The sequence below is a fragment of the Falco naumanni genome, chromosome 20, assembly GCF_017639655.2.
Source record: "Falco naumanni isolate bFalNau1 chromosome 20, bFalNau1.pat, whole genome shotgun sequence".
Classification (NCBI taxonomy): Eukaryota; Metazoa; Chordata; class Aves; order Falconiformes; family Falconidae; genus Falco; species Falco naumanni.
The window spans coordinates 231,813-245,452 of record NC_054073.1 but is presented as its reverse complement, the minus strand read 5'-3'; the positions used below and the strand labels follow the sequence as shown (position 1 = coordinate 245,452).

The window sequence follows — 13,640 nt, the reverse complement described above, 5'->3', positions numbered from 1 at the left end:
GCCCACGGGGCCCCTCGCCCTGCCCGGGTGCGATGGGCCCGGCTGCCCTCCGGAGGCCGCCCGCCCGGACTACAACTCCCGGCGCTCCCCGCTGCCCTCCCCCGGGCCGTTTCCCCGCCTTGCTCGCCAGGCCGTTTAGTTAATCGCCAAACCCAGCCGTGGAGCGGGGGACTACAGCTCCCGGCGTGCCCGGAGACACTGGCGGGACCCCGGCGCCGGGCTGCTGTGTCACTGCAGGGGGACAGAGCGACGTGGGGGTGGGCACCTCTACCAGCTAGCTGGTTCCCTGCCTGCCTATTCATCCCTGCCTGTTTAATTTTGAGGCAGGAGCTGTGCTTAGGGCTGTGAAACCCGGTGGAAAGCTTTGCTGGAGCAGGGGTGGAGATGGGAGTTCTCTCTTGTCGCAGCAGGGGCCCTGGCCAGGCCTCCCTGGTTTATTCCTTTAGCGCTTAACTGACTTTAGGTTTGACTCCAGTGACCTCCTTCTGGTTTGTTCTGGCCTTAATAAGAAGAGAGCTGGGCTCTGAATTTGGGTCCCCAATGCAAAGCCCAAGGAAGTAATTTGCCAAGCTGCTGCGAAGTGCTAGCATAAGTAATTAAAGCAAAATCAAGATAAATGAGAAACGTATCCTGTGACGCAAGCCCTTTATCATTCAAACGGTGTGAAACCCAACTAACGTGCCCTGTCCCACCCCTCCTGCCCTGTTCTGAAGGACTGATGAGTATTAAAAATAGGCATTGAGGCCTCTGGGAGCCAAAGGGAAGGGTGACTGTGGCTTTCAGTAGCTGTGACACTTACAGGTATATTTTTCCCCCCACTTTATGCAGCCGAGGCCTGTAAGAGCAAAGCCAAGCGATACCAGCACAAGGACGCTGAGGAGGAGCTGGATGTTCCTGCGGCCGCGGGGCCGATTTGCCTCACAGAAGGTCCCATCTGCATCAGCCTTTGTGGTAGCACAGAAACCTCTTTTCCTGGGACTGTAGGTTCCCCATCTGCCAGAAACAGCAAGCCGTTGTCTTGGCTGTGACAGGCACACGTGTGCGCTGGCTGACCTGTAGAGCAAACCCCTTGCTGAGGGGCCCTGAACCCCAAATGGTGTCACAGAGGTGTTGAGCCCCCTTTCCTTTACAGCTCTGCCCACCCGTTCACCAAATCTAATGGAAACCAAAACAGAAATGGGGATTTTTGTATGGATCAGGCCCCAGCGCTGTCACTTCCCCATTTGTATGGATCAGGCTGTTACTTCCCCAGTAAAGCACTCCTCGGGCTGAAATCCTGGGGATGTGTTAGGATCTCCCCGGCATGGTTTTGGGGTTTTATTTCCCACTCTAGAAATGACCAGGTCTGTTTGAAAGGAAAAATCAGCGAGTTCTTGAGAAGCACTGAGCGATCAGGTTAAACCGCCCAACGCTTCCACACGAGGTGAGGCAGTCCTCATCCTCCACGGAGGAAAATCAACAATAACTCCTTGGCAGAGATAGGAAGGACAGAGTTTAAACAAGGTTTTGCTCTTGCTGTGCAGGAGGAGGAAGAAATCTTTGTTTCACTTGCCCTTTGTCCATCTTTTCTGTTTAAGCTAGAAATTCCTTGGGCCTGGCTCTCACCCCTGGGCAGCGGGGTCCTGCTTTCAGCTGTGATCCCTCTTGATTATTTATTTGTGTTACTTTGTGGCTCGTTTGGAGGAATTATGCCAAGGAAAGCACACGGAGAGATGGAAAGAAAAGAGCCCAGCCCAGGAACCGCGACTGCCAGGTCACAGTGGAGGTTCTGATCTTGCAAACAGTTTAATCTGTGCTTAATTTAATCACAGGTGTTTGGTTGGGCCAGGCCTGCAGCTGGGAGGCCCCAGCCTTGCCTGCTGGCACCTGGGCCCCATCACCCTGACCAGGAAATCCCCGGCACCCGGAGTTTTTCGCTGGTTTTGGCCTGAAGCTGGGACGCGTGCGGCAGCAGCGTTGGGAGCGGAAGGAGACCAAGATGATGGTTTACTCATCTGGTGACAGTCACCCTGCAACCCTCATGCCGAGCTTGACTGGGCAGCCCAAACCTCCTCCCCAGGCACGCAAAGATTTTCCTACACGCTTAATTTTGTGTGCTGTGAGTAATCCCAGTACCTCCAGCCCAGGCTTTGCAGAACAGGGTATTTTTGAAGAAAAAAAGTGCTTTGCCTGTTCTGCTTTAGGTGAACAGGGGGGGCTTGCCAGAAGCAGCCCACTATTATGCTCCCAACTATAAATTTTCCTGCTTAATGCTCCCAACTATTGATTTTCCTGCTTTTTGAAGGTTGGGCTCTCTCTCCTCCGATATATTCAGCTGCTGCCAGGATGTGGAATTTTGAGGATGCCCCTACACTGGTTTTACGCTGGTTTTACGCTGGTTTTACACTGGACCCCTCCATTTGCCTGTGGCTGGATATCCTTCTGATGTCGTGCTGGGCTGTGTCCCTGTTCCTCGTGACAGACCCACGATTATTCGCCAAAACTGAGCTGGCGGCATCCCCGGACACCCAAAGCCACCTGCAGCTGGATCCGTTTTTATTATTAATTAGGGTTTTGGGGGTGGGTTTTTTTTACACCACGGCACGCGTGGCTACCCTCGTCCAGCCGGGTATCTCACGGCAAACCCAGCCCGGCCGGGGGACACCCCCACCCCCATTCTCCGCGCTCCCCCGTGGGTGTGGGTGGGTGGGTGGGGTGGGTGTGCGTGTGCCAGGCCGCGCTGCCGAGCCTCCGAGCGCATCCACCGGGAGGAGGAGGAGGAGGAAGGAGGGGGGGTTGGGGGGGGGGGTGGCGGAGGGAGGGAGCAATTGAATTTCAAACACAAACAACCGCATGGGGCACGGACCCACCGCCGCCGCGCCGCGCCGCTTCTAGCACCGCGGGCCGGGGCCGCCGCCGCCCCCCGCCCCGGGCTCTCCGCCGGGGCCGCCGCGCTGGGGGGCTGGAGAAGCCGCTGATTCCCCTCCTCTTCCCCCCCCCCTCCCCCCTTTTTTATTTTTTTTTAATTTTTTTTTTACTATTATTTTTTTTTGTGGGGGGGAGCTAATCCCTGCCTCGCCGGGTTTTGCCTCCTAAACTTCATCTTTAACCCCCTCCCCCCCTCCCCTACCCGCCCCCCCCCCCCCCCCCTCCGTTCCCGGGAGGAGCCGCCAGCAAAGATGTCCCGGTCCAACCGGCAGAAGGAATACAAATGCGGGGACCTGGTCTTTGCCAAGATGAAGGGTTACCCCCACTGGCCTGCCCGGGTAAGGAACGGGGGAAGGCCCTGGGGGGGGTGGGGGGAGGAAGGCGATGGGACACCCCCCCCCCCCCGGTTGGTGTCCCCCCCTCCCCCCGGTGCTCCCCGTTGCATAACGCGGGCGGCCGCACGCCGCAGCCGGTGTCCCGGGGCCAGGCTGCAGCGCTGGGGGGGGGTGGGGGGGCTCACCGGGGCCAAGCTGCAGCGTTTGGGGGGGGGGGGGTGGCTCACCGGGGTCAGGGGGCTGCCGGTGCTCGGCTGGAGCCAACTTTACCGGTACCTTATGTAAGGCCGGGCCCGGGCCCCCTTCCCCGGGGCGGAAAGTTGGGGGTTATTTGTTACCGGAGGGGGGGGGGGGGGGTGTCGGGAAAGCGATTTCTGGTTGTTTTGTTGTTTTGGTCTTTTTTTTGGGGGGGGGGGTGTGTAATATATTGCAAACGGCGTCCCCCGGGCCCCTTTTGTGCTATTTATTCGGTTCCCTCCAGGGATTGGAGTAGCGGGGGGTGGGGGAGGAGGAGACAGGTGGGGGGGGTCACGGGTGGGGGAGCGCGTGGCTTTGGCCACCGCGTGGGAGTGGGCAGCCCCCCCCCCCCCTCCCCCGTGTTGCTCCTGCTCCTTTCGGTCCCCGCCGCAGGACCCACAGGGCAGGACGAGCCGCCCCCCCCCCCCCCCCCCCCCAGCCCCGTACATGGGGATGAAGCCGTGACCTGGGCCGCATCCTGCACCGGAGCACGAGGCTGGCGCCTCCTCCCCAGGGTGAACCCCCCCCCCCCGGCATCGCCTGGTGGAGCTGGGGCGGGGGGTTCTGTTCCCACGTGGGCCACACCATGGCCCCTACCCCCCCCCATCCCACCCCCCCGGGCTCCCGCTCCATCAGGGTGCCAGCAGTGAGACCCGCACGAGGTGTCGGGGTGGGGGGGTCCATCGCTCCCACTCCCTGGATGAGCTGCTCCGCTTCACCCAGGATTTGGGGGAGACCTGGGGGGGGGCTAAAGCCTCCCCTCTCCCCCCCCCGCTCCTGGCTTCGCTGGCAGGTCCCCAAGCGTGTCCCCCAGGTCTGCGTGGCCTTAGGGGTCACCGGGGCCCTGGGTGCTAAATAGGTGCCAGCACTCGCCGGGAGTTTGGCTTTGAGAAAAATCAATATAATTACTGAGGACTTAGAACGGGGGGGGGGGGGGGGGCATGCGGGGGGGTGGGGACATGGCGGGGGTGAGGGGGTGGGAGCAACGTGCTGCACGCGGGGTATTCCGGACCCGCCGCCTCTGCCCGCCTTGCCCACACCAGTGGTCCTGGGTGCCATGTGGATGGGGGGGGGGGGGGGGGGGGGGCGGGGTCCTGAGCATCTGGCAGGGGGCTCAGCACCCCCTTGGGATAAAGCACCTCGGCCACGCTGGCTGAGAGCCGTGGGGGCCTGATCCTGCCCTGGGCAGGCCGGGTGGCTGTGGTGAAGCTCTGGCTACAGAATCCGCCGTTGGTTATTTTTAAGCAGTGGGTGATGCAGTTTAAAATTTCCTTGGAGTGTTCCCCCCCCACCCTCACCCCCCCCCACCCCCTTCTCCACCACCCCCACCCACCACCCCCCCAGCCGGCTTTGCTGCAAAAGGGAGCTGGGCCGCCTGCAACCCCCAAATTAAACCGAGACGAGGAGGAATGGCACAGCGGGCTTTAAAGGCCGAGGATCTCCCACCACCATCACACACACCACACCCCCCCCCCCCCCCCATATCCCCTCCTCCTTCCCCTCCTCGGGTTTGAATAACTTTTGTTTGGTTTGTAGGGTTCTGGCGGGGAGGCCGGGGAGGGGGTGGGGAGCCGTTCGGATTTGGCACTGGCCTCCCAACGCGCATTTGAAAGCGGCTTTGCGAGGAGGAGCCAGAGGGATCCCTGGGAGTCCTGCGCCTGCTTCCACCACTGCTTCCCTTGGCAAGGGGGGAGCGATGCTCCCCCGACCCCCCAGCGATGCTCCCCCGACCCCCAACGCCGACCCGCTGCCTCCTCCTTCATCCATTGCATCCCAGCGGGGTTCACCCCGCTTCGCCAGAAGCCCCCCTCGCTTGATGGGTGCCCCGCGGTGTCGGGGTGACCCCGGGTCGGGGCTCAGGCAGCTGGGTGCCAGGCTGAGCTCCCAGGGACCGAATTAGCGCCTACGTGCGCCCTGGGGGGCGAGGCCCGCTCCAGTTTCACCCCGACCTCCATCCCCAGCAGCCGCTTTCCCCGCCACCATGATGGCAGGAGCATTTGGGGGCCATTGGGGGAAGAGGTTTTCCTCCCTCCGAAAGCAGCGCCGGCAGCCTTTCCCGAGCCTGGGCGGGTGCTGGGTTGAGTGAAAGGGGGCTTTGGGGTGCTGAGCCCCCCCCCCCCCTTGCCCTCCCGCCGGTGACTAATCCCACGGCGGGCTGGGGTGAAGCAGGCAGGGTTTGCCCGTGACTAATCGGGTGCTGTGATGAAACGTTCCCCGGCCGCGGGTGGTTGTTCGCTGGGATTTTTGTTTCCGACCAGGTGTGGCTGGAGCAGAAAGAAACGGCGAGGGAAGAAATGGAGGCGGGAGAGCCGGAGGCACCGCGGGGAGGTGGGGAGGGGGGTTGTTCCCCCAACCCTTTCTCTGGGGACGGCGCTTGTGGTCCCCCCTGCCCAGGAGGTGGCACCTGGCACCATCCCCAGTGCCAGCAGCTCAGCTCCCCCCGAGGGGTAACCTCTTCCCCAAGAGGGGCAGCACCGGCTAGAGGGGAAACTGAGGCACGAAAGCAGGGACCCGAGTCGGCCACATATGAAGCCATCTCCTTCCCCTCGCCCCGTCTCCGTGGGGTCCCTGCCACCTGCCCCCCCCACTATGGCTCGCCAGTGGTGCGGGGTCCCCAGCCCTTCTTCCTTACAGCCTGCCAGGATGGCGTGGGAGCGCGGCAGGGACCGCTGCACCGGGCCAGCACCACGCCGGGGGTCCCAGCACGGCTGGTGTCCCCCTCCCTGAGCACCACCTGTTCCCATCTCCGGGCATTCAGCGGGGGCAGAGGGGAGATGGGGGGGCAGGGGGGGGCTCCTCGCTGAACGCTTTGCCTCTGTTCGGAGAAGAAACCGGGTAGTTTGGTGCCAGGGGGGGTGGGCTGGGGCTGCCCGGCGCTGGGAGAAGCCCACCAGCACAGGGCTCTAACCTGGCATCGTGCCACTGAGTCCCAGTGAGAGCTCGGCGCCCAGCCTGGACACTGGGATGGGGTGACTGGTGCAAGCCCTAGAGGGGTACACAGCCTGTGCTGTAGACCCCCAGCCCAGCTGCGTGTGCCCCCCCCCCCCCCAGATGCTTTATCAGCTGTGACCCACATGAATGAATTCCATTAATTCTCCCTTCCTGACAGCCGCCTCCCAGTTGCCAGTCCTCATCCAGCTGTGGGGAAACTGAGGCAGGGGGTGGGTTTCTCCCAGCACCCCGGTGCTGCAGGGGTCCCCCCAGGGCTGGCGCAGGGCGGGCTGCTCCCAGCCTTGCTCCGCTCGTGTTCCGTGGACCAGTTGCAAAGGTCAAGTGCAGAGGTTGGGGGCAGAGTCCACACTGGGGTACGTGCCTGTCCCTCCCCTACCACGCTCCAGAGCTTTCCCTCCCGGGGGGTCTGACCCAGCCACTTGTTTTCAGACCCCCCCCCCCTCAGCCCCATGGTCCACAGGTCCCTGGGCAAGGACAGGCTGGTGACACTGGTGGCGTTTTGCAGGAGCTGGCGGGAATGGGAATGGCGACAGGCACACGTGTACGTTAACTGGGCACTGCAGCCCTTTAACCCCATGACCATCGCCAGGCAGTTTGGCAGCTGGGTGGGCTGTCAGCCTTATGGGGGGGGTGTCTCTGGGGGGGTACAAATAGTTTCCAACCAGCTCTGGCAACAGCAAAGCCCTCGTGGCCATGCTCGCTCCTGGGGACCACGTGCTTTGGGCAGCATAAGCCCCCCTCTGGGTTTTTGGGGGGGTTCCCACCCCCAGCCTGCGCTATCGCCGTCCCCACCGGGGTAACTTGCCTGGGTCCCCCCCCATATCTCCCCGCCTGCCCCTGCAGATAGAGATGCCAGGTTGTTTTCTCTGGGGCTGGGGTGGAAAAGGGGCAGATAAGGGGCTGGCGCTGGCGGGGCCAGGCTGGGCGGCAGATCCCAGCTGCCACGTGGGTCAGCTGTGGGGGAGTGATGAGGTTCACCCAGTGCCGGGCCCACCGCTGCCTGTGCCACGACCTTGGCCAAGGACGGTTCTTGACATGGCGCCGGGGACCATGGGACCCTGTCCCCACTGCCCTCGACGCCACGTGTGCCGCCTTTCCTGGGGAAAGGAGGTTTTGAAACCAGTTGGGGGAATGGCACAGCCGGGGGGTCTCCATGGGGGTCCTGGCACCGTGAGGGGCTCGGGGGGGGCCATGTTCTCGCCTGGGGGGCTCTGGGGTCTGCATCATGCTGGGGGTGACCTGCAGAACCGTGGCCCGCAGAGGAGCACCCCATCTGGCCACCCCTCTGACTCATATTTTCTCCTCCGCCCCGTCGGTGCCGTGCGGGGATGGAGCCGCTGCTCCCAGCTGCCACCATGGTGGTACCTCGGGCGGCGGCGAGCGCTGGGGGCTGCGGGTGGACGGGGTCTCGCCGGGGTGTGGTGGTGGCTGGTACCAGGGTGAGAACAACCTTTGCACCGCTGGGGACTGTCCCCGCTGGCCTCATCCCTGCTCCTGACGTGTCTCCTTGCATTTGGGGGTGCCGGGAGCCCTGAGGTGCTGGGTGGAGGCACATCACCAATCCCGAGACACACCCTGGATCCGGAAAGATGGATGCAGGGGGACAGCCCAGGTGTCCCCAACCACATTCGGGTGGTGGGGATGGCACGGAGGCTCATCCCAACCCCGATTCAGCTTTCTGGGAGGGGAGACCATGTGTGGGACATGACACCAACTGCCCACCGCATCCCAGAGCCTGCATGCCGGCATCCCATCCCACCCGGCTGCCCTGTGTCGGCATTGCCACGCGGCACGATGGCACGTGTTAGTTCCTGGGTGTTGGGGAATGAAGCTGCACGGTATTCCCAGATCTAGGAATCAAACCGGGAGAAACCCTTGGTCAGGTCAGCCCTCGAGCATCACAATGTTGGTAACGTGCTGGGAGGAATGGGGGGGGGGGGTGTGGAACCCAGTGGCAGCCATGCCACCGTCACCCCAGCTTGGCACTGGCCTGGCCAGCTGGGGAAACTGAGGCTGGGCAAGCCAGGGGGTGGCAGTGACTTAGCAAAGGTCGTGCCGTGAGTCAGCAGCGCGCTGGGAATGGGACCCAGCAACCTGGCCGCTGGCACTGGCACCTTCCTGCCCGGTGACGTGCTGGTGCCCACCCCGAGACCCCCACCCGCATCCTCCCTCGGCTCCTTCCAGCTCCCTTTGAGGCTTTCTCGGGGAATTTATGGCTGCGCTCCTCACGCTGGCTGGAGCGGGGAGGGGGGACGTTATTTTTAGATGCTATAAAAAGCAGCCGGAGTTGCTTTCGCTCTATTCCTGCTTGGCGCCTCGGGAATATTCACACTCGGTGAAGCGGCACCTGCCAGTGGGGTTGGCACCGGCTGCTTGCGGACCCTCACCGTGCCCTCCCTGTGGCCAGTGACCCCGTTTCAGCTGCGGGGAGGGTCCCAGCAGCAGGATGGTGTCACCAGGCACCCCAACACCTCCCGGCTTTGTCCCCTTCTTCCCCCCGACACATCCCTATGCCCCGACCCAGGGCTGGAGGCGATGCATCTGGCTTCACCGGCGCCACCGGCACGCCTCTCGCGTGAATTTGCTGAGCTAAATATGTCTGAGCCAGTCTAGACAAGAGCTTACGGCGGCCGCTCCTCGGCCGTCCCCATGGGGTAGGGAAAAGGGGAGCCCCCCGCTGACCCAGCACCTGACCCAGCACCGGTGGGCACAGCCGGTTGTGTTATTAACCACGGTGTTGCTGGCCGGTGGGTGAATTGTCAAGGAATAACGTTTTCTTCCCTTGCTGGGCTTGTGTCAGTCGGTTGGATGCAGCGTGTGGGACACCAGTGTCCCCAGCCGGTGGGGTGACATCCCAGTGTCAGGGGGAGCCGGGCCTCTGCCCTCCCCGATTCTCACCCCGTCCTTTGTGTCGCACAGATTGACGAGATGCCGGAAGCTGCAGTAAAATCCTCCTCCAATAAATACCAAGTCTTCTTCTTTGGGACCCACGAAACGTGAGTGGGGCCCCGGTGCGTGCGGGAGACAGGGCCGAGGGGGGCACTGATGGATCGACCCCTCCATGTGGCAGCGCTGCCAACGGCCCTGGGGGTTTTGGGGAGAGATGAGACCCCCCCACCACCACCAGCTGCCATCCCTCACTGCTTCCCCCTCCCCTCCCCCCCCCCCATCCCCCGAGCAGGGCATTCCTGGGGCCCAAAGACCTCTTCCCCTATGAAGAATGCAAGGAGAAGTTCGGGAAACCCAACAAACGGAAAGGGTTCAGCGAAGGTTTGTGGGAGATCGAGAACAACCCCACCGTCAAAGCCTCTGGCTACCAGGTGGGTCTCGAGCCAGTTGGGGGGTCCCAGCACCTCGCATCCCCCTCCAGCTGCCTCCTTCCCCCCCGTTCCCCCTTCCCGGGTTCCCCTCTGTGAGTCCTCTGTGTCCCCTCCAGCCCACCCAGAAGAAGAGCTGCCCCGAGGACGCCGAGCCGGAGCGGGAGCCGGAGGGCGACGGGGAGAAGAAGGGCAATGCGGAGGGCAGCAGCGATGAGGAGGGGAAGCTGGTGATCGACGAGCAGTCCAAGGAGAAGAACGAGAAAGCTGGGATCAAGAGGAAAGCGGAAGATGCTTTGGAGGTAGGGGGACGGCGGGAATGGGGATGCGAGTGAATGGGGAGGGGGGTGTCTGGGGCTGGGCTGAGCTGAGCTTCCCCCCTGCACAGGATTCCCCCAAACGCACCAAGGAGGCAGAGGGGCAGGAAGGGGAGAAGAAGGTAGACAACGAAGAGGCCCCCAAGGAAGAGCTGAAACCCAACCCAGCCGAAGGCGAGAAGAACAGTGATGCTGCCGGCGTGCCGGACGCCAACGAAACCAAGCAGGAGGGCAAGGAGAAGGCGGGCACGGAGGAGGTCAGAGACCACAAGGAGAGGTGAGGGTGGTGCGGTGACCCCCATCCCCAAAAGCTGGGCTCCTCCCTGCCCACCCTGGGCACGGGGGAACATCCCCAGCGGCAGGGAGAGGGGGGTCCCAGTGCCACGGGGTCCGTGACCGAGCACCCGGGTCTCTTCTTGGCTCTCCGCAGCCTGTAGCGGCCTCCCCGGCGAGCTGATCTTCCCACCTGCCCCTTCCCCGCTGGGCTCCCTGGGTGCTGCCCCGTCGGCTCGTCACGTCCACAGCTCTGGACAAGAAAAACAAACCGAAAATGAAATTTAAAAAAAAAAAAAAAAAAAAAAAGGAAAAAAAATTTTTGAAAAAAAAAAAGAGAGGAAAAATGAAGAGAAACCCGGTAACGTGAACCCCTGAACCGACCTGCATCTCCCGGCCCCGCCGTCGCGGGGCGCATGCTTTGTATTAGTGATTTCTAGGGGGCTGATCAGTTGATTTGAAATAAAAGCGATTCATGCCTTTTTAAAGTGCTTCCTCTGGCATCTCTGTGCCCCAGGGTCAGCTCCTTTCCCCCATGCTAGTGGTTTTGGGCTGCCCTAACCCTGCGGCGCCAAGGCTGCTGCGGGAGAGGGGCTTCGGCATCCTCCGCACCCCGGCAGCAGCTTTGGTTTGTTTTCTGGGTGCAGTAGGGGGACCAGAAGGAAATGTGGGAAGGGAGCGGAGCAGGCAGGGAGCTGCAGGCTGTTCCTGAGAAGTGGGTTGACAGAGGGAAAGAAAGAGGCAGGGGGAAGGTTTTTAGAGGGAAGGTGTTTAATAAAATAGGAAAACAGTTCTGCATGAAAGCAAGGGTGAGGGGCTGCTGCTTCGCTGTGCCCTGGCTCCTTACAGAGCCGTGCCTCAATCGCGGCCCTGCGGCAGGACGGGCTCGGGGAGCAGCGGGGACGCCCCGACCCTGGGATGGCAGCGCCTTCGCCCCCAGGCTCGGCCCCGGGGACGAACAACAAGCTCCCTTAGTAGAAAATGGAGCCCTGGCCGGGTGCCAGCCCCGCCACGGGACTACAGCTCCCAGCTGCCCGGGCGGGGCGCCCGCTGCCACCGCGGGGCCTGGGCAGGCCCCGGGGAAGGGGCCAGGCCTCGGGGCCACCCCGCCGCCCACCCCACGGCTCTGGGTGCTGGGCCGCAGGCAGGGAGGAGGCAATAGTGGGGCTGGGAGGGGCCCGGGGTCGCCCCACAGCCCGGCCACCAACCCCCCCCTCCTCCCCGGCGGCCCCCGCCCCGGAGCAGCTTCAGGCCCCACCGGGTACATTGAAGGGGGGAGGAAACTGCGACTACAACTCCCGGCGTGCCCGGCGCCCCGCCCGCCGCCACTCCCAGGATGCACCGCGCTGAAGGGGCGGGCTGAGGACTACTGCTCCCGGCGTGCACTGCGCCCCCGCCTGGCGGGACTACGCGTCCCGGCGTGCACCGCGCCACCCCCACCCCACCCCCACCCCCGGCCGGCGCGAGGCGCGGGAGAGGCCGGGGACACGGGGGTGAGCGGGGGGCTGGGGTCCCTCTGAGGGGTGGGAGGGAGGCCGGGGTCCTCTCTGAGGGGTGAGGGGGGGTCTGGGGAGGCCTGGGTCCCTCTGAGGGGTGAGGGGGGGTCTGGGGAGGCCTGGGTCCCTCTGAGGGGTGGGGGGGGGTCTGGGGAGGCCTGGGTCCCTCTGAGGGGTGGGGGGGGGTCTGGGGAGGCCTGGGTCCCTCTGAGGGGTGGGGAGGGGTCTGGGGAGGCCTGGGTCCCCTTTGGGGGGGTCTGGGGGAGGCCTGGGTCTCTCTGATGGGTGGGGGTCTCTGGTGAGGCTGGAGTCCCTTTGGAGGGGTCTAGGGAGGTCGAGGTCCATCTGAGGGGCAAGGGGATCTCCAGGGGATGCCAGGGTCCCCTCTGAGGGGCTGGCGGGGGTCTCGGGAGGCCTGGGTCCCCTCTGAGGGGGGTCTGTGAGAGGCCTGGGTCTCTCTGAGGGGTGGGGGTCTCTGCAGAGGCCTGGGTCCCCTTTGGGAGGGGCTGGGGGAGGCCTGGATCCCCTCTGGGGTGGGAGTGGGAACTCTGCAGAAAGCCTGGCTCCCCCCCTTACCCAAGGCGCATCACGCTGGGGAGCACAATGGGGGTTCCTGGGGGGCACAGGGCCCACGCTGACCCCCACCCCCCCAGCTCCTGCGGTGCCATGCGCCTCTCGGCTCTGCTGCACGTGCAGCGGCTGCGGCTGCCCCGTGGTTACCGGCACGGCACGTGGCGCCCAGACACCGCCGCTGCCCGGCGCCGCAACCCCCCCGGGGCTGTGCCGCCGCAAGATCTTTGTGGAACCCATCGCCAGGGAAGACTGGAAAGTCTTTCGGGGTGACACAGTGAGTTTTCCCCCATCCCCAGACACCCCACCCCCCTCCCAGGATGGTGACTGGGCTGGGGGGGCCCCCTCTGACCACTGACCCCCTCCCCCCTGACACCCTCCTCCTGCCACAGGTCCAGGTCCTGACTGGGAAGGATGCGGGGAAGCAGGCAATGGTCACGCAGGTTGTGCGAGCCCGCAACTGGGTTGTGGTGGAAGGGCTGAACACGGTGAGGCGGGAGCCGGTGGGAGGGGCTGTTGTACGGGGTCTGGGGGACATGGGCTGTCGGTAACCTCCCCTATCCCCTCACAGCACTACCGCTACATCAACCCAACCGCCAAATATCCCGGGACCTACATCGCCAGCGAGGCACCGCTGCTGCTCAACCAGATCTCGCTGGTGGACCCCGAGGACCGGTAACAGCCACGGGGGTGATAAGGGGACCCCCCCTGTGCACCCCCCTCCCCAAAGTCCTGTCCCCCCCCAAACGCTCTCTGCCGGCAGGAAGCCAACAGAGGTGGAATGGCGCTACACAGAGGAGGGCGAGCGGGTTCGCGTCTCCCTGCGCAGCGGTCGGATCATCCCCTTGCCCCCGCGGCAGCGCTGGGACGGCATCGTCCCCGAGCAGTGGATCGGTGAGTGGGGCCGGGGCAGGGGGGGTGCTGTCAGCCCCTGGAGGTGGGGGGTGGGGGTCCCGCTGAGGGGCTCAGCGCTGTCCCTTTGGCTGCCCACAGACGGCCCGAAGGACACGTCAGAGGACGATGCGCTGAAAAAGACGTACGTGCCATCCTTGAAGACCTTTGAGGAGGAGATCATGGACGCCATGGGGATTGTGGAGACACGCAGGGCCAAGAAATCCTACTGGTATTAACTGGGGGGGGATGCGGGGGGACGCCAGAACCCCCCTGGGGTCAGGGTCTGCAATAAAGACCCCCCCTTTATTTTCCCTGTTTGCGGCGCGTGGTGCTTTCTGCACA

General features: G+C 63.8%; 2 protein-coding genes across 4 annotated transcripts; both read left to right on the top strand.

Annotated features, from left to right (window-relative positions):
- The first annotated feature begins 2,809 nt into the window (after positions 1-2,809).
- On the top strand, positions 2,810-10,826 carry HDGF (heparin binding growth factor). 3 transcript variants are annotated; one of them, XM_040578012.1, is made up of 6 exons: positions 2,810-3,245; positions 9,351-9,427; positions 9,613-9,751; positions 9,868-10,050; positions 10,137-10,342; positions 10,496-10,826. In XM_040578012.1, exons 1-6 carry the CDS (start codon positions 3,159-3,161, stop codon positions 10,500-10,502), a joined length of 699 nt encoding a protein of 232 aa, XP_040433946.1. In that variant the 5' UTR covers positions 2,810-3,158; the 3' UTR covers positions 10,503-10,826. The 3 variants fall into 3 exon arrangements, with proteins under 3 accessions (XP_040433946.1, XP_040433947.1, XP_040433948.1); XM_040578013.1 differs by having other exon boundaries at positions 3,113-3,245; positions 10,137-10,322; XM_040578014.1 differs by lacking the exon at positions 2,810-3,245 and adding an exon at positions 6,826-6,972.
- Positions 10,827-11,702: 876 nt separating this feature from the next.
- MRPL24 (mitochondrial ribosomal protein L24) lies at positions 11,703-13,609 on the top strand. The gene is given in 7 exon segments (XM_040578015.1): positions 11,703-11,831; positions 12,488-12,602; positions 12,604-12,681; positions 12,797-12,892; positions 12,976-13,079; positions 13,168-13,298; positions 13,398-13,609. Coding segments are annotated over 6 exon segments (648 nt in total). The 5' UTR covers positions 11,703-11,831; positions 12,488-12,500; the 3' UTR covers positions 13,535-13,609.
- The last annotated feature ends 31 nt before the right edge of the window (positions 13,610-13,640 follow it).